The sequence below is a fragment of the Coloeus monedula genome (assembly GCF_965178545.1).
Source record: "Coloeus monedula genome assembly, chromosome: 23".
Taxonomy (NCBI): Eukaryota; Metazoa; Chordata; class Aves; order Passeriformes; family Corvidae; genus Coloeus; species Coloeus monedula.
In genome coordinates this window covers 1,779,895-1,804,729 of record NC_138803.1, presented here as the reverse complement: position 1 = coordinate 1,804,729, position 24,835 = coordinate 1,779,895, and the positions used below count along the sequence as shown (strand labels likewise).

The window sequence follows — 24,835 nt, the reverse complement described above, 5'->3', positions numbered from 1 at the left end:
ATGATGAGATCCATGATGATGAAGATGATGAGATCCATGAGGATCTGTCTGTAAAATGATCCACAGGAATCCGATCCATAGGACCATCTGTCCTTGTCATTCGCTGATCTAATGTATCTTGGATATGCCTTGGACACCATAATCTGTAGTTAAATAGCAGTCTTTCCTAAAGGTGCTGCAGAAATCTAATGCAGTGAAGTTGTAAAAGCTTATTAAGTGAAGGTGCTTTTCTGGAACTTGCCTGCTCTTTAATGCTTTAATGCTAAATGATGTCTGAGAAAGAGCGGTGGAAGGTCTTTGTACTGTCCTGGTTTCCTGGAGAAAGGAGATTGGATGGGAGAGCTCTGTTTGCATGGGGACAAGGGCCAGTGCAGACCCCTGTAACAGCTTGGAAAGCACTGGAGCTGTAGGGTGTGCTGCCTGCAGCACAGGAGAGCAAAGAGCCAGAAGCATAAGTTGCAGGATCAAATCCAGATCTTTCATTTACACCCCTGTGTACTGGGGTGAGCAAGACTCAGGTCTGTGTACAGGTTTCTGAGGATGGGCACTGAGGCCCATTCAGCCACGTACCCTGAAGGAAGCAATAAGGAAGTTACTGAAGACAAGTGTCAAAAGTTTTTCAGGATGACCAGCTTTGTGCTGAAGTAATGAAAATAAATGCTGGGAGGGTGCTGTTGTGTTACACAAACCAGCAGCTCCTGTGCTCTGTGTTGTGGAACTTGTCTCAGTCCTGTTCAAGGCAGCAGTACCTGGTCTGGGCATCCTGTGGCTTCTCAGTGAAGGGCTGCAGGTCTCATACTCTGGGAACAGCTGGAGCTGTTCTTGCCCTCCAGCACTACTGGAAGTAGGGGAAGGATGTTGGCAGTTTTTGTTGAGAGAGTGTCTCTCGTGGGTTTGGTTTTTTTTCCTTTCTGTTGCCTGTGCACTGGGATTCTTGGGGCAGTGATATATAGGAACAGCAACATGAAGGGGACACTGCAGGGTGTCTCGATTTGAACAGGCTGCAGCTCAAGAATGTTTTAATCTCTTACTCCAGATACTCACATTTGGATTGTTATTGAGTAGTGGTATTTTTCAGCCTCCACAGAAAGCAGTTGTAACTGATGGCTTCACTCTAAACTAGGCCAGGCCAGTTCTGTTCTTGTTACATCAATGCATTCTGCAGCCTTTTCTGTTATTTAAGTAAGTGCTTGCTGGCATTGGGCTGTTTGCATGGGTATGTCAGCACTGGTCCTGCCAGGAGGTTCTTGAACAATGTGACAGGCTGAGAAAGTCTCTGAGGAAATGTCACCGTGTTCTTGCTCTGCTTCTTAGCTGTGTCAGGGCCTCTGCCCTTGGCATGTGCAGGGGAGGTGCAACGCAAGAGGATTTGGATCTGAATTCACTGCTGTGCGTCCGGTGGCATCAGTGGCAGCAGAAAATCAGTGTGGACTTGAACAGTAAATTCAGGAGATCTGCTGCTGACAAGTGGTTTGTAGGAGGCTCTTTGTGAAGAGATGAGTGTTCTGGCTGTTGACTTAAGGCAATTCATGGTTTTGTCACTTAGGGTTTCTAAGCTGATGACAGCAATTTTCTAAGGAAAAAGGGATTCAGGTGAAAGACCCATGAATTGCCTTCACTTCCAGAGAAGTGGATTTTATAGCCATTGTAATGCAGAAGTAAGAAACCTTAGGGGATTATTTAAACCATCTCTACAGATGAGGTCATTAAGGGAACCCCTTGAAAAGCTGATACAATGGAAGAGGCAATTGAGGCTTTTTTACAGCACATTTTCAACCAGATGCAAACTCAATCCTGTCTTCTTTTCCTTAATGAAGTGCTGTGTGGCAAATGACAGGAAGACTTTTTTTTTTTTCCCTTCCCTGTCTCTTGAGAGCTTTGTACTCCAAGGTTCATGGAGTTCTTGATGGAAATCAGAGGCAGCCCTGACCTAAACTGTTGTGCTGCCCATGTCAGAATGTTCTGCAGGACAGTGCCAGAAGCTTTAAGGAATGCTGTTGCAGTGTGCACATCTGCCTGATCCCCTGGGACAGTTATCCTGGTTAGGGGAGTGAATAGTTTGGATCACATCATGGGGAACCACTGATGGTTAATGTGTCCCAAGCTGTTCCCAGTATAGATACAAGTTTATAAGTAGTTATCAGGAGGAAATCAGGGCCTTTGATCCTTGGAGGAGATGGGAGGTTTGGAAACAACAAAAGTATCAAGTGTGAGGACTAGAAGGAAATACCCATGGTGTAATTTATTGTTGTGTTTGATAGTTCAGCATGAATTAAATTGGTGTCTCTAAGGATGAATGAGCTGCAACTGTGCAATTCTTGAATCCTAATTCCAGTGTTGAACATGCCACTACTGATTATTTTGAGAGAAACAGAGTGATTAAACATGACAGGTGGGAGATTTAAGGCAAATTTCACAACAATGGAATACAAATATGGTGTACTTAGTGTGCAGTAATATATCAGGAACACCAATTAGCCAACAATCTAAAGCATCTTGCAGCCTTGCTGTTGTGCTTCTTCATGTATGCTTAGAAGCTGTTCAACACCTGTGGGTCAGAGAAGTTATGCTTACATTTTTCCTGATGCTGGAACAAATAACTAGCTAAAAAAATAATCGTAATCTCTGTTCTTGGATGGAAGATGAGGTGGTATCTGTGTCTTGGAGCAAATTTCCCAAGTTTATGAACAAGATACTTCACCTGCCTCTGCTGAACTGTGACTGACAGTCAGCTTTAGCATGCTCTCTAGTGTGTATTCTAAGCTTTTTATCCAAAAGTTTGGAGATTTCTTCTCTGTTTAAAGGTGCAATCAGGAAGAGAAGCAATAAAAGGCTTTGATAGAGTGACTTTAAGGAGCAGTGCTCTGAAGAGAGAAGGGCTTTCTTGAAGGATTAATAGGTGGTGGAGCAATACGTGGAGATTGGCAGAGGATCTGTGCAGCAGTTCTTTTTCAGACAAGTGGTGGGAATTGGCAGAATGAGGGGCCAGGGGTTGAAGTACAACATCTGACAGGAGAGTGCTCTGGTTTTTAATGACTTGCTCTGCAGGAATGTGGTGACCTTGCAAATGCAGCCTTCTATTGTTACAGCTGCAGAGCCATTGAATTGAAGAACTCTCTTAGCACTCCAGCAGTGCTTCCTGCAAAGTTGTTTGGGCGTAGAGCTTAGAAACATTTACATGGGGCTCATATGCAGTGCCATATGGAATAAGTCTGTTTGGATGCTCCTGTGGCCCTAGGCAGGGTGTTGTGTTTGCAGCAGTCCTGAAGATCAGGTTCACATCTTTTGCCAGCACCTGCATAATTTTTTTTTTTTTCTGGAGACTTCAGCAGGTCTTTTCTGTAATGCTTCCTTCTAGCACCTGCCAGACTCATTCCCAAACCCACATAGCTGGGTTATTCCTGACGCCTGCTCATCTGTAATACTGATATTAGATTGCTGTTGTTTTTCTGGAAGGTGAATTACTTTATTTCTATTAATGTACCCAGTGGTGCAAACAAACAAACTGCACAGAGTGGTTTGTATTGGGTAAGCACAAACAAACTGACACCCGTGTGTCTGGGAGCAGCCACCTCTCAGGCAGTTGGTGAGAGGCTTTTCTGTAACAGGTGTAACACAACTGGAGCTGTGCTCCTGGAGAAGAGAGGGGGGAGTGAGAGCTCTCTCACTGCTGGAGGATCCCCAAAGGCCTTTGGCAAGTGTCAGTGGAAGGGCTCCCCTAAGTCAGGGTGATCAGCTTCATTAAAGTCCAGGCACAATCCCCTGTGGAGCTGCTGAGCTGCTCCCAGAGCAGCCCCTCTGCTGGGCTGGTACGGTCACTGGTGTCTGCAGCCAGAATGGGAAGAGAATTGATCTGGGTGGGTGTTTGCTTCTGCACCTACTCCCTGGGTGTGCATTGGATGTGTTGCTTGCAATGAAGTGTGGAAAATGTCTGTGGAAAATGGGCAATAGTCTGGTTTTACATGACATTAGAGTTCTTTTTCTGGGACAAGACACTTTCAGGATAATTGTATCCAGACAGCACTGCAGTGATGTGCTTTGGATTTGAGTCATTGCCTCACCACTGCATTGTCTTCACTCCAAAGTGCCACATCTTGTGTTGCCCCTTTGCTTCCCTGCAAAAGAGGAAACACCGAGTGAGGTGTGTTGGTCAGTGTTTGAGCAAGAGGGGGGGACTGTGAAGTCGGGAGAGGAGACCTCAGCGAGAGGAAGACTTTGGATGATCTCAGTTGTTAATGAAACAGCAGCCTGTGATTTGAGTGTGTTGATGGCTTTCCCAGTTTCACTTTTGACTGATATTCTTTTTGGTTCCAGGCTGTGACAGCACTTGTGAAAAACTACCCAAAGCACATGATTTCATCAATGCAGCAGATCCTGCCCATCGTCTGGAACACCCTTACGGAAAGTGCTGCTTTATATCCTTGGTGGTGAATGGCTTTAACTGGAATCGAACGAGACAAACTCAGTCTCATGCCCAGTAATGATGTGGCTGCTGGAGAAGCACAATACATGGAGGGTTCTGCCCTGTCAGACAAACAGGATATTTCTGCTACTTCAGGAGGCACCATTAAGTTTCTTTTAGCTTATAATGTATGCTGACTGATGCAGGTGCCCATGATACAGTGGCTGTAGAACTGCCACGAGCTCTGCATTGTTTCTAGTACTTTTTGGTAAAAATTGTCTTCTTAAAAAGATGCTGGTCACAGTGTAAAGAGTTCAGGAGAAGAAGAACCAACAGTACCCCTTGCTGCAGCAGAACTAATGGCTGATTGCACTTGCTGCAGAAGCTGATTTGCCATCTGAATTTTCAGTCATTGCTCCAGTGCACACCCAGCCGTGTCAGAGTGCTCTGTGGGTGCGTTGCCCAGGACTTGAAAACTGACGACTCAAATCTCTCCATATTGTTTTTTCAGACACTTGTTAAAATACAGTGGAAGGTGTCCCTGCCTATGGCAGGAAGATTGGAGCTACATGGTCTTTAAGATGCCTTCCAACCCAAACCATTTTGGGAATCTATGAAAGTACAAGAAGCTGTTTTTTGGATTTTTGATGGTGTATTTCTCCCTCTCCTGCCCTGACTCCTGCTACAGTCCTGCTGGTACCTGAGCTGACAAAACAGGCTTTCATTTGCAAAAGCGGGGAGTCTTGTTCTTCCTTTCCTTGTGTTTGCTCTGGTACTTGTTGGATCTTCAGTTCACCATCCCCAAAGAAAACTCCTTCCTGTTTACCCCCAGGTTAGTTTTCTGCCATTTCCCAGGGCTGGCACATGTGGAGAAGCTTGGTGGAAGCAGAGCCAACCTAAGGTAGGATGTTGGAGCACGGGCTGGCTCCTCATGCTTGGGCAGCAGTGAGGTGTTGAATTAGCTCACATCCCCTGGAAAGAGTGAGTCTAGGGGGTTCTGTTCTTGCAGAGTTAATATAAATGAAGTTTTGGGTTACCTTGGTGGGTTTGATCTAAGTTAAACAAATAATATGAAGGATGTGCTGAAGTGATGTGTGAGTTGGCCTGTGGAAAGTGATCTTTGAACTTGGGCAATGCACAAAGCCAGGTGCTCCTGGGGTGTTCTCTCTGTGAAGCACAGGACTCTGCACAAAATCAAAGGGTTTTTTAAGAACAAAACCTTCCCAAGTTATCAGGAATTTTAAGACAGAAGCAGATTAATTCCAAAATAGATGTTGTTCAGAAAAAAGCATTTCCTTAACTCCATTCACTTATGTGAGAACAGAAGTAAATTACACAGAAGAGGTGGAGGATCCTGTGGATTCTGATGGTAAGAACTTGCACTTCACTTTGCTTTTTGCAGAGGAATGGAGTTACCTAAATATTGCTGTCAAAACAGTGATTGAAGCACTGTGGGAGATCGTGCTAAAGGTGCATTTATGATGTTAGAATGGTGTCCATCACTTCTTTGCAAATTACTTGTGATTGTGATCAGTGAAGCTGCACAATTTAAGTTTTCTAATGGCTCAAGGGGTGAGTTCAGCAACAGTTTTGAGGTAAAAGCAGTGGGACAAAAGAAAATCAAGTAGGTCTTAGGTTGAGCTTTATAAATTTTAATGAGGGGTGTGTGGTGGGAAGAGAGCAGGAAGTGATGAGGTCAGAAATCCTCCTGGGGCTGCTGCTGCACTTGCTAGTCCAGGAGAATGAATAAATATCTGCTCAGACAAGCTAACAGTTTGTAATTATTTTCACATCCATTTGTAGCTTTTTGTATGTTGGCATGTTCAGTCATGTTTTTTGGTTTTTCCACTTTGTTCAGGTGAAGTTTTGGGCTTTGAAAATCTGGTGTTCAGCATATTTGAATTTGTTCATGCCTTGTTGGAAAACAACAAATTTAAGAGCACAGTGAAGAAGGCTCTGCCAGAGCTGATCTATTACATCCTGCTTTACATGCAGATCACAGAGGAGCAGGTGAGCATGTTTTGTGTTGTGTAGGAAACAAAAGAAATGAGAGATTTAAACCAGCAAGTGTCCTGGGAAGAGTTTCAGTGCGTGGAAATCTAACAGGCTGTTCCATCGCTTTGCTGTGGCAGTGCTTAGAGATTCCAAAATGGTACAAGGTGAACAGTAAATCACAGATCACAGAAGAGGTTGGGTCAGAATGGACTTTAAAGCCCATCTTGTTCCACCCTCTGCCATGGGCAGGAACACCCTCCCCTATCCCACATTGCTCCAAGCCCCGTCCAGCCTGGCCTTGGACACTTTCAGTGATGGGACATTCACAGCTTCTCTGGGCAATGTATCCAGTGTCTCAGCACCCTGTTAGGGGTTTCTTCTGTAATCTAAACCTACCATCTGTCAGTTTAAAATTGTTGCCCCTTGTCCTGGGGCCCTGGTTTTACCAGGGTTTCATTTTTAAGGCAATTATAAGGTCTCCCTGGAATCTTCTCCGTGCTGAACAACCTCAGCTCTTTCAGGCTTTCTTTTTTCATTCTTCCATGATGCATTGTGCTGTGAAAATGAGGATTATCATGCTGAAAGGGATAAACAGGTTTCTGTGAGAGTGAAAATGTTGTGCTAGTAGGGTGAAATAATTTGTACTGAAATTCTACATGGCTCCTGGCCTCGCAAGCCTGACAGACATCATCTTTTAGTTTAGGTAGACATGCATAAAAACAAGCACTCTGTTAAAAGATTTATCTGCTTCTTCCACTTCCTCATCTAAAAATAAGTCTGTGTAGCGTTGATTCCAGGTCAGTCATTAGTTCTGTCAAACTGATCTCAAATGAGGGGCGGAGGAGCAAGATGAGCTCAGAACAAAGAGCATTTCTTCTTTTCAAAGTTTTCTCCAATGGAATAGAAGAAAAATCAGTTGAGGATGAAGACTTCTTATGGCAGGAAAAATTCTGAAAGTAGTTCTCCAAAACAGGTTACGGGGAACAGCAAAGCTGCCTTTTACCCATGGTGTCCTGAAGTCTCAGCTGCCCCTTCCTTTTTGTCTCCTCTAGATAAAAGTTTGGACTGCGAATCCACAGCAGTTTGTGGAGGATGAAGATGATGATACATTTTCCTACACAGTGAGAATTGCTGCACAGGATCTGCTGCTGGTATGAAATGTATTCCACGTTTAGATACTGAAATAGTAATGACAAGTATCAAACCTGGCTTCAGGAAGGGCATTTAGAGAAAAGGCCAACTTTTAACAGTCCATACAAATGAGTGTTGCCATTTCCTTCTGCACAGGCTGTGGCTGCTGATTTCCAGAATGAGAGTGCAACTGCTCTGGCTGCAGCAGCTACGAGGCATCTGCAGGAAGCTGAGCAGGCTAAAAACAGCGGCACTGAGCACTGGTGAGGGGCTGGGGTGGAGGGGACGGTGCTGGGGCAGGTGTCGAGCTCATCTGCAGCACTGGGTGCACCATGATTTAATCACATTTCATTTGTGACAATGCTACTGATGGGCACGGATGGAATTGGAGAGCTCTGATTAGAAGAAGCAAAAGGAAGTACAGCACTTCTTGAGCCAGATGATGAAATCTTCATGTGGAGTAATTTGGGCAGTTCCTAACACAATCTGTCTGTGCCAAAGCTCCCTCCCTTCAGAGCTTGACATTCCTTAAAACATCTCATGGGAAACCATAATTAGTTATACAAAATCAGAAGAGAAATTTGCAATACTTCGTGTTCAGTTAATTGGGATAAAAATTGCAGGGAAAAAGTATTGAGAGATATATATATAATTTATTTTTTTGACTTGATGTCAAGAAGAGAGGTGCTGTATGCAGATGTATGTGTTCAAGTTTAGAACTTCAGACTTGCAGTTTTTAATGTTTTTTGGGGATAGAAGAAGAAAACTCTGTTGCAGGAGTACCTAGTTTCTGGTCCACAGTGATTCTCTCCTGGTTTTACAGTGCATTGGTTCAGTGTTTATGTTTAGTTTGAATGTTAGTGTCAGAGTAGCCTCTCTGATAATGAGCAGCAATGGAATGGCTGCAAAATCAGACATTAAGTCCCCATCTGCCTCAATTGTGAGAAGCTGTAAAGTAGGTTCTTGGCTTCACAAATAAAACCAAGGAGAGGTGGTATTTGCACATAGTTCTGTATCATCATAATTAACAAAATGTCAATGCAAAATTAGATGTTTTTAAACCTTTAATATACTGAGTATCCCAGTGCTTCTGCACACAAATAATGAAGACATGGCTGGAACACAAACTTTCATGGAAGAGGCTCTTTTTTATTATGAGAACAAAATTGGAACAAGTAATGGTTATTCCACCAATATTTTAGGAAGTGATTGAGAATGCTGCCTATCCTGAGGGAGTTTCCAAGCCTGCATCTTGCAGTTTGTAAATGTTCATCTTTTTGAGGGCTTTTTAAAATTCTCTTTTGGGATCAAGGAAATAATTGTGGTAGCTTAGACCAAAAAATTACTTTTGGCTTCACTTCAGAATATGTATTTCTTTCTTGAGGTGATGATGGAGGAAAATAGGCTCTTAAGCATCTGAACTATTTTGCAGGTGGAAAATACATGAAGCCTGTATGCTGGCCCTGGGCTCAGTCAAGTCTATAATTACAGACAGTGTGAAAAATGGGAGAATACACTTTGATATGCATGGCTTCCTGACAAATGTGGTCCTGGCAGACCTCAATCTTTCAGGTATGTGGGACCCCACATCCCTGGGGATAGCTGCTGGGTGCCAGACACTGGGAGTCTCTGATGAATCAGTCAGGTTGATGTGTGCATGTGGTATTGGGAAATGCAGTTGTGCACCTTGCTCATGTGAAAAAAGTCAATCTTGTGAGTTCCCACATGCTCCCAGTTGTAGTGTAAGTCCTTTGTCTGTGGGACTGTGCTTTCAGCTGGATGTCATTGTTGGCTGGATGCATGAGCCTGTAGGGCCTGGGGAGCTGGGTGGAAAATAGCTGTTCTGGTGTCTTGTGTCTGTGCCTGGGAAAGTCACCAGCAGTGTTTAACCGCCTTCAGAATTCCTGCTGCACCATATCATCCCATTTGTTTTATGCTGAGGCTGACACTAGTTGTGTAGCACATGAATTCAAATAATGCTCCCGGCTAAATGGGATTTTGTTATTGGGAACTCAGCAAGATTTTGCTCTCTGTGTTATCTTACATCAGTGTGCAGGAGAGTCAGAGGAATTGCAAATTAAAATTTTAGAAGTTTAAGGCAATGTCAGTATCATTGATGAGTCCACATTGAGTTGTGTCAGTGCAGAAAAAAACCCGATTCCTGGGTTCCTTTTTCATCAAAGAAACACTTATTTAGCCCATTACAAAGAATGGTTTTTTCTTTTCTTTGTGTTAATTTTGAGTGAAGAACTAGTTTGCAATGCATGTAAGAAACCAACCCCAGCAATTTACATATATTTACATTCATTTACATGTGTGGCATGGGGTTGTAAATGAGCTACAGTTCTCTAGAAGGGCTCCCAGAGTCAGTGTGTTGATGGCTCTCCAAGGATATCCATTTAATGGTCAGTAATGGTACAGACAAAGAAATGTTGTACTTTATGATAGTGACTTAAAAAACAAAGCTCTTCTCTTGCTGTACATCTTGCACAGAGTGTTTTATGTCCTCATCTTAAAATTAGTACTTGCAGGAGCATAAATAATGGCAGTAAAGATGCTGAGGAACAGAGAGCATCATCACTTTGAGGCCAGCCTAGATAGGTAAGGAGATTCATAGTCTGAAAAGGCAGCAGGAGTAAGTGTGATAAAGATATATCATACCTTGGTGAGTGCAAGCAGGTGAGTGGATAATGAATGTCCACTGCTTCTGTGGTGCTGGTGAGCCACAGAATTCTCTTCTGTTGCTGCAGGGTGATGGCTGGAAACTAGGAATGTAATCCATGAAAGGTCCCTGGGTATGAGCTCTGTTACTCTAATTTGTTCATCACTGAACAAAAGCAAAGGAAGGGAACAGAGGCTTTTCCAGAAATTCCCATTTATCCAGCTCAATATTCTGTCCCCAGCTGCAGAAAACAGCAGCTTCTTAGGGAGAAGAATTAAAGTGTAAATAGTTGAGGGGAGGAGGTTTTTTAATAAATGAGAAATTATTCTTTGAAATAACTAAGAAAATAAACTGTATTCTGCCTATGAACAAAAATTCTTTGTATGCCTGCACACTTGTCTTGTATGTCACATTTCAGTGTTTTCCTATTGGGATGACAAGATTTTAAATAATGGATGGAAGCAGCTGTGATTTTAAACTCATAAAGCTTATTCTGAAGCCACTGGGGTTTTTTGTTTTGCTGCAGTGTCTCCTTTCCTCCTGGGCCGGGCCCTGTGGGCTGCCAGCCGTTTCACTGTGGCCATGTCTCCAGAGCTCATCCAGCAGTTCCTGCAAGCCACTGTCAGTGGATTGCACGAAACCCAGCCCCCCTCTGTCCGGATCTCTGCAGTCAGAGCCATCTGGGGGTAAGCAAACCCTGGGCTATTCCACAGCCCCAGGGACAGGAGTATAAATCACACTGATAAACTGGTTTGTTAAAATAGTATTTCTGTTGGGCTGTGGGAGGTTTTGCTTTGAATGAAATAGATGTCAGCCTAAAAAGTATAAACAAACAGGTTCAAAATAGAATAACTCTAATGAGGAATATGGAATTGAGATTCGAGGTTGGCTACAGTAAAGTGTTGTGATGGATATGGTCACAGGGAGGAGCAGCACTAGGTAGTGTTGGAAAGCACAAGGATGAAACCCAGATTACTCCTGTTAGGTCATAAAGGTGGCTGACATCATACAGGCCTATGGAGCCAATCACAGTAATAAGGAGTGTTTGGGGTTTGATTTTCTTAGCCCATTTTTGTCATAAGGAAGTTCTGCTGTACTGATTCTAAAGTAAAAAATGAACGTTTGTGTAAAATCAAAAAACCAGTCACAAAAAATCTGCTACTTGACTGTTCCCCACTCTACTCTTCCAAGCAGCACTTTGTCTCTTATTTGCACTGAAATATTAATGAATAAATAAAGTCAGAGACTTATAACTTAGTTATTCCTGAAATTGCTTTATCACCCCCCCCAGCTCACTTGTAGAACATGGTAACAAAACACTTCGTAAGCAGTGTCTGTCCTGGACTTTCTTCCTTTTCTCCATCAATGGGCAGTTCTTAGGAGAGATCTGTCACTGAGGGGCAGTAGAAGCTTCTAACATCACTCGGCTCAACCCTGCTTGTGTGAACATCAGGGGTGGAATGAGGAGGGAAGACTTCTGGTGAGAGTTTTCCTCCTCCTTCCTGCTGAGCTGCTGGGAGGTCAGGCAGTAGTGGACTGAAGGAGAGAAGTCCTAGAGGAGTGAACTCAGGGGATAAGAATGGACAGGATGAAACAACCCCTTATGTATTATCTAAAATGAAATATATTTAAGTTACTTCAATATATTAGGAATGTATTTTTGTATCACTATCTTGTCTAGCTACTGTGACCAGCTGAAGATCTCCGAGAGCACCCATGTGTTGCAGCCTTTTCTTCCCAGCATTCTGGATGGCCTGATCCACTTGGCAACTCAGTTCAGCTCCGAGGTGCTGAACCTGGTGATGGAGACGCTGTGCATTGTGTGCACAGTGGACCCAGCGTTTACAGCCAGCATGGAGAACAAGATCTGCCCCTTCACCATTGCAATATTCCTCAAGTACAGTAACGGTATGCATTCCACTTACATTCCCAAAGCACACTTGGTTTTGCTGTTGAATCCTGCTGCTGCAAACTGAATCAATGGTCATTGAAGGAACACTGATTCCCGTGGCAGAGGGGAAACTTGCTGCTTTTCCCAGCCAAAAGAGTGGTGGCAAAAATTGAGATATGTGTGTGTTTTAGTAAATGGTGCTTTCTCTCTCCCTCTCTCCAGATCCTGTTGTTGCTTCTCTTGCCCAGGATATTTTTAAAGAGCTAGCTCAAATAGAAGCCTGCCAGGGTCCAATGCAGATGAGGCTGATCCCAACCCTTGTCAGCATCATGCAGGCCCCAGCTGACAAGATCCCAGCGGGGCTGTGTGCAGTAAGTGCTTCAGTGGGGCATGGCCTGGGCTGGACATGTTCCCTGTTCTGTAACACCGAGGGTGGCTGCTCTGCAAAGGGCAGAAAGGCTGCTGTGGACATGCTTTGGAGTGATGGCTTCAGTCATTGGGGGAGGTTTCTCTGTGGAAAAAAGGCAAACTGCAGGTGCAGGAAGATGCTTCCAAAAGTTTGCTTTAAACTGCTCCACTGGCCTTCTTCCAGTGTCCACAGCATCAGTCATCCCCAGTCATTTTGCTGTGACATTGCCATCTTTCAGCAGGAACAGTCTCCTCTCCCAGCAGCTACACAACTTTTCCTTGCGCTTCTTCCTAAGGCTTTTTCTGATTTATGCATCACATATGCATGAATTGGAGATAAATTATACAGGTGCCCTAATAAAAGATGAGGCACTGACTGTGTAGAATGGTTGTGTGGAATTAAACACATAAACATCCATATCAATATGCATATAATCTGTTAATTGGTATGACTGTAACAATTGCTTATAGGTAATTAAAATAAATTTAAATCAATATAACCAAAATGGAACAAGTCAGCTAGAACAGTTCTCTGGCTGTTCTGATTTGTACGCATCTGTTTGCCATGTTTGAGTGGTGACACTGCTTTTAATGTTGGAACTGTCTTGGGAACTTCTACAGCTCACACCAGTGATGCTTGGGTGTGTGACTCCGGGGTCCTCGCATTTAAAAATTATTCTAGACTGTGAGTTCAGAGTGTGGTTGCAGCAGTGGCCACATCCCTGCAGTTCACACCTTTGATGTTTGCAGCAGGGGTGGGTAGTGCTGACTTCATGTTCTGTGGCTGCTGCTGTGACAGTTTTGTGTTTTCCTTTCAGACTTCTATTGATATACTGACCACAGTTGTGAGGAATACAAAACCCCCTCTGTCCCAGCTCCTCATCTGCCAGGCATTCCCTGCAGTGGCACAGTGCAGCCTGAACACAGATGACAATGCTACAATGCAGGTACCCCTGTGGGGAGGGGGAGGCAGGTAACACTGTGGGGAGAGGGAGGATTGTGGGGCTGTGCTAGTACAAGAGAGGTGACAGCCTTTGAGGGAGCCCAGGCTGTGCCTGCCAGTTGCTGTTTCAGCACTCCCCTGGAGCCTCTGCCACCTCCAGTTTACCATGAAAGTACTGTTGTTCAGGGCCTGTAGTGATTTTTCCTGATCATTCCTGAATGTGGAGAACTACAGTGTGAAAGGCAGCAGCCTGGATGTTTTTTCTATTTTAGTGCATTGGAGCATGTTAAAAAACCAACCAAACAAAGCCCAGCAACACAAATAAAAAACAAACCCCGACCAACCAAACAAACCTATAACGCTTTTCTTCCCCCACAACATTTCTCACACCTGGGAATGGCAGGGGCTATCTTCAGGCACATTCACAGGCACAGGGCAGCAAAAGTCCTCCCCCTCCTCCTCTAGCAGCTTTCTGCTGTACTCATTTAAGATTACATTTAAGGGGAAGGCAGACTTCTTTTTGATTGAGCCAGGATGGAGGGAAAGCAGGGAATCATCTCCAGCATCAGTACTGCCTGAGCTGTGCTTACTGGCAGGCTTGGCTGTGGCCTGATGTCTTTGGAGTATCTAGCAAGAAGGAAAAAGCATCAGAGGCTAGAAGTGCAGGGAGCCTTTTCATTCCAGCTCCTAGCTGGCGCATATGAATAACAAGGCTGGTTTCAATCCTTACATAGGGAGTTCCATAGTGGCAGCTACTCTTTGCCATGTGAATACAGACCACGGGAATATGGTCTTTCCCTAAACAAGAGACCAGTAAGAATAGGCTGGAGACCAGCAAGGAGAGATTGTAGACCTGCACATTGATTGCTTTGCTGGATCTTTGTGCTAAGAATTCAAAAAGACTGCAGCTCAGCTGCTGGTCTGTGTTTTGTTCATGCCACACTTCTGTGTCTTCATCTCTCACTTGTTAAAACCTCTTTGAATTTTTTAGGTACAAGACTGGCACAAAACTGCAGCTACTTGAGGTTGTTGTTGTATTTATTAGTTATCTTGATTGCTGCTGATTGGGCACTGAAGAGTTGTGTATTTGATAATGAGCTGAAGTCTACAGAAATTACTTGTGAATCTTTTATGGGTCCCACCAGTTTTCCCCTTGTTTTCATCTTGGTTCAGGGTGGTTTTGGGATGGTGAAGGGGATGTCTGCCTGTGCCTGCCCATTCCCTTACCCACTGCTTGTCTCTGTAGAACGGCGGCGAGTGCCTGCGCGCATACGTGTCGGTGGCGCTGGAGCAGATCGCGCAGTGGCACGATGAGCAGGGTCACAACGGGCTCTGGTACGTGATGCAGGTTGTCAGTCAGCTCCTGGACCCACGGACCTCGGAGTTCACCGCTGCCTTTGTGGGCAGGCTGGTCTCCACTTTAATTTCAAAAGCTGGGAGTGAGCTGGGAGAGAATCTGGACCAGATCCTGAGAGCGATCCTGAGTAAAATGCAGCAAGCAGAGACGCTCAGTGTGATGCAGGTGAGCAGGCTGGGCACCCAGGAGAGTGAGGAGAAGCACCATGAGAAGAAATTGTTATCATTTTCTTTCATTTCGTGCCTGATTATTTTTGGCTCGTGCAATTGGAGGGTCTGTGTATCCTCTTGAAGTAGTCAGGAAAATGCCTGCTCTGATCAGAGAATCATGGAATCTCCTGAGTCAGAAGGGACCCAAAAGAATCATTGAGTCCAACTCGTGGCCCTGCACAGGACACCCCAACGATCCCACTCTGTCCTAACACTCCTTGAACTCTGACAGCTTTGGGGGCATGACCATTCCCTGGGGAGCCTGTTCAGTGCCCCAGCACCCTCTGGGAGAAGAACCTTTTCCTAATACCCAACCTAACCCTCCTGTGACACAGCTCCATGCTGTTCCTCAGGTCTGAAACTTTTTGTTGTCAGGTTATAGGGTAAGCAAGGTTCTCGCAGGTAAGCTGTAATGCAGCTTCAGTAGTCCCTCGTGCCCTTGTACTTGCAAACCTCCTTTGGAGAGATAGGAGTTGCCTCAGTAGGAGTGTTATGACAAAGGCAGCATGTCTTTTTGAGTGGATTTATTCTGTGTTACAAGGATAAATGCCTGGGACTTGAGACAAGGTGAGCTTTTGGTGGATGGGAGGCGTAGTTGGCCTGAGTGAGGTGAGAGACCAGACAAAGAGCTTCACCATCTCTTCTAGCCTTGACCTACTTGTAGTGGCACAGTTTTCTGGAATGATTTTTTCCCAGTGGTCCTCATTCTCTCTCCTGTCTTTTTTTGTCTGTGCCCTCAATGTAAAGCAGCTCGTGCTGACTGCCCTGGTTCCTCAGTAGCAGCTGGGGGAAGACGTTTTGCTGGCACTGCTGGGCAAGATCCCATCTCTGCTCCCAGTGCAGCACTCAGCTGAGCTTCACTCTGCTCTAGCCATCTTGTCTTACTTCTCTGATTTTTGAATGTGCAATTTTCAAGCCATCACATGGTGCCACAGCAACCATTCCAATGTCAGCAGATCTCACTTGCTTTAGGATTTTTTACCCCTGGATACACCGATGATTGTTAACTGTTTGGAATGGCTCTCACTTTGCTTGTTTTTGGATTATGAAGATATGGAAGTTTAAATCTGAAGCAGTCCCATGCAGCCCTTGTAGCCAAGAATTTTGCAATGCTGGATCTCTTCCCTGTGTTAGTCTGGAAGATGGGCCTCTGGAGATGGGCAGCTTTTCCCTGAGGAAGGCTGCAGAGATGCCCTCAGACTGGGAGACTGATGTTTAGACATACACAGCAAATGAGTTCTGCCCCTGGTCTTTAGGAGTCAGACTGTAAAACTGCATCTTGTAATGAAACCTTTTCAAAAGTTGTAGTTCTTTCCCTAAAATCATGTTCAAAATGCATTCAGAATTGGGAAGGTGCTGCTGAGTGATGATATGATGGTGTTTATTGCCTGCATTTGTAGCACAGTGTTTTGCAGCTGGTTGTACTTTCCCTTCCTCCCAGGGCTGGTAAGCACAGCCTTCACTCCTGCAGGGAGCCCAGCTCCTTAAATATTTGATAAAACATTTCCAGCTATTGAATTATGTACAGCTAACACTGCCTTTCTCCTGCTGCAGTCCCTGATCATGGTGTTTGCTCACTTGGTTCACTCACAACTGGAGCCACTCCTGGAATTCCTGTGTAGCCTGCCTGGCCCCACTGGCAAGCCCGCCTTGGAGTTTGTGATGGCCGAGTGGATGAGCCGGCAGCACCTCTTCTATGGGCAGTATGAAGGCAAAGTCAGGTGGGATCCCAGATACACCTGTGCTGCTGCCCTCATCCCATTGCCATTCAGTGCTGGGCATAGGGAAGGGGGGACCTGGCTCAGATGGGAGCAGTGTTGGGCAGAATTGCTGCTCCCTGCGCTGTCAGTTCTGCTCAGGAGAGCTGTGGTAACTGGAGCAAGCTCTGATCTTCCTCATCAGTGCTCCTCCTGCTGCCTCGTGCTCCTGTGCTGGAACAGAGAGACATGAGGGGGAAGGGAGTGTCTCCTGCAAATACGGGGCTGCTTTTGGGATTGAACTTCTGTGAATGGGATGAAAAAAGCTTCCACACATGGAATTGCCTTTGTAGACTACTGTAGAGTTCCAGGGTGTTGTAGAGGGTTTCCTAAAAGAATCTAGCGATTTCTTGATTTCTTGATGTATTAAAAGTCAATCAAGAAATCAATTGCTACAGTTTTCTCTCCCTTTGGCTGTAGGAGCACGTTTATGTTCTGGTGGAGGCTGAGTGCTACATTCCAAAGCATGAGATGCTCTGTATTCATTTAAATTTTGTCACAGCTGCTGTATTAGATTTTTCTGGAAATGTGAAGCCTTACAGACCACTCTTAGGGGTCTCACCAGCTGTTAACTCATTTATTAGTGTGTGTTGCTTTGTTATTGTTATGGGCCGTCAAATAGCCTGTGAAATAAATAATGAGAAAAAGCAGGTTCAAAATGGAAGTTAGTGAATAATCTTGAAGAACAAGCAGCAGGTTTGGGGATCCAGTGCTCTTTTTTGGTCACGCTTTGTCGGTTTCATCCCTAAGCCTGGTGGTTTATCTCCATTTTGACAGTGCAGGCCTGTCTGCAGGATCCCCTGAGGCTTATGGCACAGGGAAAAGCCAAGGCTGACCAGGAGAACAAAGTTAAGGGTGATTGTTTAGAGCTGTGTTGTCCAGGATGAGAGCTGTTTGTGTACAGGCAGTGTAACAGGGCTCCACGCTGTATTAAGCGCTTGGATCTGGTTGGTTGTGGTGACACTTACCATGCATTAGTAAATGCTTGGTGTTTCTGTGTCCTGAGGAAAAGCAGGGCCTGCTCCGAGGAGCCTCTTGTTCAGGGTTAGTAGAAGGACCCTGAAGGCAGCTGATGCCTCCTGTGTGCACAGTCCCCATCCTCTGAGGGCAGGTTGAAGTGGTGGCTGTTAGGGCTTGGTGAAATGATGGGATAACTTTGGGTAGCTTGGGGTGGCAGGTGAGACCTGGGTCCAAACCAGCAGAAGTCAGAGTCATGGTGTGGGAGAGAGAGAGGGTGAGAAGTGAAAGCACAAAAAGAGTTCAGTTCCACAGAGCTCCCAGACTTCAGCTTGAGATTTGTGGAGCCAGGAGAGAGAGGTTTGGGGGTGCCAAGCATAGATTTGCAATCTTGACCTGTAGTCAGCATCATCCTCAATGTGCTTGAAAACAGCCTGGAACTGGAGAAGGTTTGAAAGTGTGGAGTAGAAATGTAAACATCAGAGATAGAAAGAACATGTAAAGGAGAGGAGCAAGCTGGAAGGTCTGAGTGTAGCAGAGCCATGAAGGACCAGAAGTGAAAATAAGCATTGAGGCTGGAGAAAGGGAGCAGATCACTGCTGCAGATCAGCCAAATTACTGCTTTCTTGCCACTGCTTTCCTCTTAATTCTGTCTTCATGTGCACGTGGTGCTGCAGGGGCACGTTTGATCTGGTGGCGCTTCTGAACTGGGGAAACCTTTAATGTATGGATGGATGTCTCTACTGTTGGTGGTGCTTAATCCAAAGCTCAGCCAGTTCCCAGCTTGCTGTGCAGGTCAGGAGATGAGTCCAGTTTCAGATGCTGACATAAAACAGGAGACATGGGAAAATTCTGTAATGCTTGTTCTCGACAAAGATGTAGAAGAAAGGGCATCTGGGTGTCTGCTCTGGGATGTGTTCCCTGTTAGAAAGGGGCTATGAAAGCCAGACAGTTCAGGGAAATTCCCATCTGTAATTTTCCTATTCTGCTCCCAGCTCTGTAGCATTGTGCAAACTCCTGCAGTATGGCATCAACACAGATGACAAGAGACTTCAGGACATTAGGGTGAAGGGAGAAGAAATATTTAACATGGATGAGGGAATTCGGACACGATCCAAATCGGCCAAAAGTGAGTAATCATTTTGCTGGGTTTAACAGGGGTTTTTTTTCTGTAAGTAGATGCTATGAAAGGCCTTAAATAGGTCTGGCAGATCACACAGAGCTGTGGGAGATAGTTCTTGCAGAAGGTGCATGTTGGTTTTTAGAGCTAATCCATACGTCATGTACTTAATATATGTTATTTACCTCCATTCTGCCAAAGACTGATTTGGAAGGCTCCTGATGGCTGATTTAATATAACTGGATGAGGTAATTATGGGATGGGGAGTTCTTCACTGCTATTTTGCATCATGAGACAGAATTGATGTTTCTGGATGCCTGGTAGCTTCTCTGAGAGGAAAGTGTCTTTAGTGCATGCAGAGATTTAAAAGAAAGGGTTGTCTTTGTCAATGAGACACGTTCACAAAAAGCAATGATTCAACAAGTTAGAGATTCCTTTTAAGGAAAACTTGACCAGTCTCCTGCATAAGACTTGTCTTGTTTTTAATAGGTTGAACCCAAAGTCTTTGACTGGAGATTGCTGTTGAGGTTAATCTTTTAAATCAGAGAGAGCAGAGCCCTGGGCAGTTTTTCCTGAGGACTGAGCTCCTGGGGGAGGACACTTGGGGGCTGCTGTCCTCAGCCATCAGTCGGACCTTGGTCCTGCCACTTGCTGTGCTAGAGCTCATGTGTGACCAGTGGTGGGATGGGATGTGGTGGCTCTACAGATCCAAACTGGGAGCCTGTCCAGGCAGTTGGTGCTCCTTGAGCCTTCAGCTGCCATGGGCTTGAGATTTGGAGTGATGCAGGGAAGGGCTAAGGTGACAACTAAGGAGATAAATAGGGGCAAGCACTAGGGAGTTTAAGAGGTAAGTGCTGGTCACAAATCACTTGCCACCTAATTATTCTTGGCTTAAAAAAGCCAAACCAATGAATTCTGATGTCTGGTCAGACAGAAAAATGGCAACTGCCAGCATTTGCATTAAACAAAGATTAATACTAGTATCAGTAAGAGCAAAAACTAATGCTCCCAGATTCTTTATTTGATAGGATCTTTACTTCTGTAATTAAGGACAACTACACTGTCTAGCTATCCCTGTGGAATAGTTCTGCAGGGACACAGCTAAGCAAAAGTTGGATCTTACATTGCCTCAGAAGGGGCAGAGCCATGCCTGGGAGTACTGTGCTGCTCATTTACATGAAAGCATTGGTGGATGTGCAAATGTACTTCAGGAAAGAAAGGTTGGCTCCAGATGACTCCATTAAGCAGCCTGCAGGAGGAGAGTCACACATTTCTTGAGCTGTGAAGATTTTCCCCCTGCCCCTTCTTCACTCTGAATATGCAAGGTTGATATTGCATTGAGATCTTTGGGACTGCAGTATATGGAAAAAAGGTTTGGGGGTTTTGTCAGTTGTTTTCCTCCCAACCTCCCTAACAAAAAGAAACCCACCCCAACAAAAAAGGGCCTGTTTTATAACTTTTAATTTTAAGCAGCATGAATATATGTATTTTTTCTCTTACAGATCCTGAACGCTGGACAAACATTCCTTTGTTAGTAAAAATCTTAAAATTAATAATAAATGAACTCTCTAATGCAATGGAAGCAAATGCATCTAGACAGACAACTGCAGATTGGAGCCAAGGTAAAATGCTGGGTTTGGTTTTTCTCTTTGCATGGCTTAAATCTACTTGATCTTCTCGTGAGAAGCATTTATGGTATAAGAACTCTGTGACAGTAAATCATGTACCTGTAACTACAAAGGCTTGAATAGTGATCCAGAGGATAAGCTCATAGAATCACAGAATCCCAGGCTGGTTTGGGTTGGAAAGGACCTTAAAGCTCATCCTCTTCCACCCCCTGCCATGGCAGGGACACCTTTCCCTATCCCAGGCTGCTCCAAGCCCCATCCAACCTGACCTTGGGCACTGCCAGGGATCCAGGGGCAGCCACAGCTTCTCTGGGCACCCTGTGCCAGGGCCTCTCCACCCTCACAGCCAAGAATTCCTTCCCAGTATCCCATCCAGCCCTGCCCTCTGGTAGTGGGAAGCCATTCCTCTTTGTCCAAAGTCCCTCTCCAGATCTTGTTTTGTTGTACCGTTCATCATTAGCACAACACCTCTTCCTTCCCTGTGCTGTATTATAAGTGCTACCAATCTCTTCCAGGTAAAAATAAATAAAATGGGAGAATGAAAGATCAGTCAGTGTTGTGTATCCTTAGACCTGAAAATTCTTTTGGGCTAGTTTGGAAGATGGGATCTGACTATGTGCCAATAAAATTACCCTTTCATGGTGTATCTGGTTTGCCTTTCTTCCTACTTCAAGTATCCCTTCTTGTTGTAGCCTTTGCTTGGCTCCAGTTCTGGAATCACTCTAAAAGATTAAGGAAGTTTGTAGGTCTTTTCTCTTTGTCCACCCACATACGCAGGGATGTGTTTGCCTACAAACTCCAGTCCCCTGCAGAGTGATCACAGACTGGACCTCTTGGATTTGGATAATTTATAGAAATTTTGTTTTCTAAACAGATGATTCAAATGATATGTGGGAGGATCAGGAAGAAGACGAGGATGAAGATGAAGGCTTAGCAGGACAGTTCTTATCAGACATTCTTTCCACAAACAAGTATGGTGAGTAACAGCTTGAAAGTCCTTGTTCAAAGCAATAATCAAGTAGGTGACATCCTAGTCAAAGTTTCCTTCCCTTGCCAGCAGCAAAACAAAGGCTGCAGGCACGGGGAAGGAATTCTGCTCTGGGATTGTGAATAAGGACCTTCTGGAGAAGCCATGGCTTTGAGTAACATGGTGATTAAATTGCTGCATTATAAATAACATCACCTGGGAGTTCACATGCTGCCCAGGCTTCACACTTCTGGGAGGTTCCTGCAGGTATTTCTTCTAAAGAGAAAATTGCTGCTCAAAGGTGTAGGTGTGACCCTGGCGTGATGGTGTCCTGGGGATGGGTGAGCTCGTTTGTGGAGAGCCCTTGAGGAGCAAGTGCTGCATAAAGAGATGAGCGGGTGCATCGTCTCTCAGTTTCATGTAGCCTCAGAATGGAGAACTTCACAGGGAAACAGCGAGGGACGCTGCTCACATTAGCTCAGAACTGGCAAAGTGTCACCCTCACATGGGATTAAGGCAGAAGATCCTGGTGCATGGAATTCCCAAACCTGCCTGTGAGTGTCTGATGTGTGCTTGGCTCACCTGCGTGTTCCTCGAGCCTCCACTGACCCTGGTTCTGGGGTTCAGTGGTTTCTGTCACGTTACCTAAAGGACTGAATATTCTGAACACAATTTTTTTTTCCCCAGCAGTGCTGAAACTATTTACTTTTGGATCCTTGGGTTTCAGTAGTCTAATAGAAAACTTCCTGAGATATTCTGCTCTTTTTGATGTTAAAACCTGCTGATTTGCCTCTGACAGATGAAGATTACTATGAAGATGATGAAGAGGATGATCCAGATGCATTAAAGGACCCTCTTTACCAAATAGATCTCCAGGTGATGCTCTAGAATGAGGGGTTTTATCAGATTCCAATCATTCTCTATAAACTTTAGTTTTTTTAATGTTGTACTTTAACAAATACGTACACACTGGAAACACCAGTTATTGATTGTCATCCAGACGGCACTCAGTTAATTGAAATTACTTTGGAAAAGGCCGAGTGTCCCAAGAATTTCTGGAGCTATTTTTCCTTATGATTAATATCTATAACTTGGAAATATGAATAAACAAAGCTCTTTGAGCAGAGGGAGATGAGACTTTTCTACCTGTGAGCTTCACAGCTACTGGAAGAAGTCAGGAGTAGCTTGGAGAGTGAACATGACTTGGAGATGCTCCTAGCCAGTCAGCCCCTCTGTTATACTTTGCTCCTGCTTTTCCCACCACCTGCAGCTGTTGATGGGCCCTTCCCTCTGCTCCCACCCTTCTTCCTCTGCTCCAGCCCTTCCCTCTTGTTCCACTCCTCCTCCTGCATCGCTCCTTTCTGTTCCCTTCAATCCCGGGGTCTTACTTGGTGCATGTTGGGATATCTCTCCTGACACATGGAAGCAGCAGGATTTCCCAGGAGGGTGGTGCTGACAGGGTGTTTCTGTCCCTCCCAGGCCTATCTCACCGACTTCCTGTGCCAGTTTGCACAGCAGCCCTGCTATGCCATGTTCTCTGACCACCTCAATGACAACGAGAAGCGAGTGCTGCAGGCCATCGGGATATAGACCCACTCCAGAGACCACACCTGCCATATCTGAACAATAGGTTATTTTTGGCTAATTCCACGTTTTATGATTGGACATAAAACATTTTCCAGTGTCTGCCTGCCTGTTCCAGGTCGACAATGGCCTCGTTGTATTGAGCCTCATCTTAACACACATCTGCTAAGGGAAGGAATCCTGAGAAAGCAGCAAGGACATTGCACATTGGTCTCACCATAGGAGCACTTTCATTTTCCACAGTAACTTTCCAGGAAGTTCTTAAAGATAAAAAATAATGTGTCCTTAATATTTTTAAAAGGAAACTGTCTCTACCTGTGAAGAGGCACTTAACTGAGTTTCCCACAGCACAGTCGGACAGAGAAAGTACCTGGGTCACTTACGGATTGCTTGAGAAGTGGGAAAGTTGTTCCTCCTGGCTGTTGTTCCTCCTCACGTAACACAGGGTAAATATCTTGATCCTACAACGTGACTTCTTTTATAGAACCACAGACTCTTTTCAGAGCTACCTGGATGGGATGGAGCCAGTTCACACGAGTTTGGAGGGGAAGCTGACACAATAAACCTGAGTGCATATCTTCTTTCCTGGTGTGGACGGGGCACTGTCGCTCACATCTCCCACGGGAGCAGTTCTTGACTAACACTTGTGTGTGCACATGCTCAGAGGAAGCCACCACTTAAATTTCTGTTCCTGTGGCATGTGGCTACAAAAGACTGGTTTTCTGGAACACAAGGAGCCACAATTTTTAGGGGAAAAGAAAACTGATTGTATTTAACATATTTGCTCCATGACAGCCACTCTGAAGTCATTTGCTTTTTTCACACTCCTGTGTGTATTTTTATAGAGTGGTAAAATAACATTTGCAAATTGATTTCCCCATGAGAACAGTGTGATGTATCTCACAACACCTCTCTGCCTTTGGTTCCCTTTTGGGGAAAATGAAAATAAAACTATTAAAATGTACATTGGTATGCTTCTTATAAAACAGATTTAAAAGGAACTTGTGCTTGTTTCTGGAAGTCCCTTTTTAAAGACGTATTTCTCCTTAGGACTCATTCTGTACGTGCTGCCAGAGGATGTTTGGGTGTTTCATGGGAGTGACAGAAAGGGAGTCCTGTGCTGTATGTATCTGCTGCTTAAAACAACAGGCTGAGCCATTACAGTTTCCTTTTAAGAAAGGCACTTGCTGTTCCTTTGTGGAATAATTTGCTTCTACGTTGTATCAAAACCTCTGTAACCTGGAGTCCTTCTGTATCTCACTGGTCTCCTGTACCCAAGAATGGGCAGAGCTAGAGGGGAACCCCTATCCCCTGCAGACTCCTCTGAGCCGTTCTCAATATTTTGTGTGCCTAACTATGAGAAGCAGGGTTTGAAGCCTGATTTTTATGTGTCTAATAAGGTACGAGCTCTTTCCATGCCATTGAGTCTCAGTGTCTTTCTTCCCTGCGGATTCTCTGGTCTATGAGAATATCTGATTAAACAGGGTGCCCTGACCCTCCTGTCATACAGTCCAGTAGGAGTTTTGTCCCAAGGCCTTTGTCTCTCAGCTTTCCCTGAAAGGACCAAGTTAAACTGAACAGTGCTGTTTTGAAAACCCACCAAGAAGTGGATGGCTGCAGTGGTGTGTCCACATGGCTGTTCAGGGTCAGGAGTGTCCTCAGAGGAATTGGTCCCATTGCTGGGAAGAGGCAGGACCAGCTCTTTTTGCTGTGTGTGAGTAGCAAAGGCTCAAACCCAACCATCCATACCTGGAGAAAAGTGAATGCCAAACATTGAGGTGTGTTCAGGGTGGCGAGAGTAAGCAGCACGTTGAAGGCTGGTTA

At 44.9% G+C, this 24,835-nt stretch overlaps 1 protein-coding gene across 1 annotated transcript in view; it reads left to right on the top strand.

Moving 5' to 3' along the window:
• IPO9 (importin 9) overlaps positions 1 to 23,969 on the top strand; it is a 39,056-nt gene extending 15,087 nt beyond the window's left edge. The window contains exons 8-24 of the mRNA XM_082296178.1: positions 4,315 to 4,415; positions 5,713 to 5,771; positions 6,261 to 6,412; positions 7,450 to 7,548; positions 7,685 to 7,791; positions 8,961 to 9,100; positions 10,717 to 10,876; positions 11,872 to 12,098; positions 12,304 to 12,452; positions 13,308 to 13,436; positions 14,679 to 14,954; positions 16,553 to 16,719; positions 18,708 to 18,841; positions 20,335 to 20,454; positions 21,335 to 21,436; positions 22,227 to 22,303; positions 22,907 to 23,969. Coding sequence (XP_082152304.1) covers positions 4,315 to 4,415; positions 5,713 to 5,771; positions 6,261 to 6,412; positions 7,450 to 7,548; positions 7,685 to 7,791; positions 8,961 to 9,100; positions 10,717 to 10,876; positions 11,872 to 12,098; positions 12,304 to 12,452; positions 13,308 to 13,436; positions 14,679 to 14,954; positions 16,553 to 16,719; positions 18,708 to 18,841; positions 20,335 to 20,454; positions 21,335 to 21,436; positions 22,227 to 22,303; positions 22,907 to 23,017 — 2,310 coding nt within the window. The 3' untranslated portion in view covers positions 23,018 to 23,969. The remainder of the gene's footprint in view (positions 1 to 4,314; positions 4,416 to 5,712; positions 5,772 to 6,260; positions 6,413 to 7,449; positions 7,549 to 7,684; positions 7,792 to 8,960; positions 9,101 to 10,716; positions 10,877 to 11,871; positions 12,099 to 12,303; positions 12,453 to 13,307; positions 13,437 to 14,678; positions 14,955 to 16,552; positions 16,720 to 18,707; positions 18,842 to 20,334; positions 20,455 to 21,334; positions 21,437 to 22,226; positions 22,304 to 22,906) is intronic.
• Positions 23,970 to 24,835: the final 866 nt, after the last annotated feature.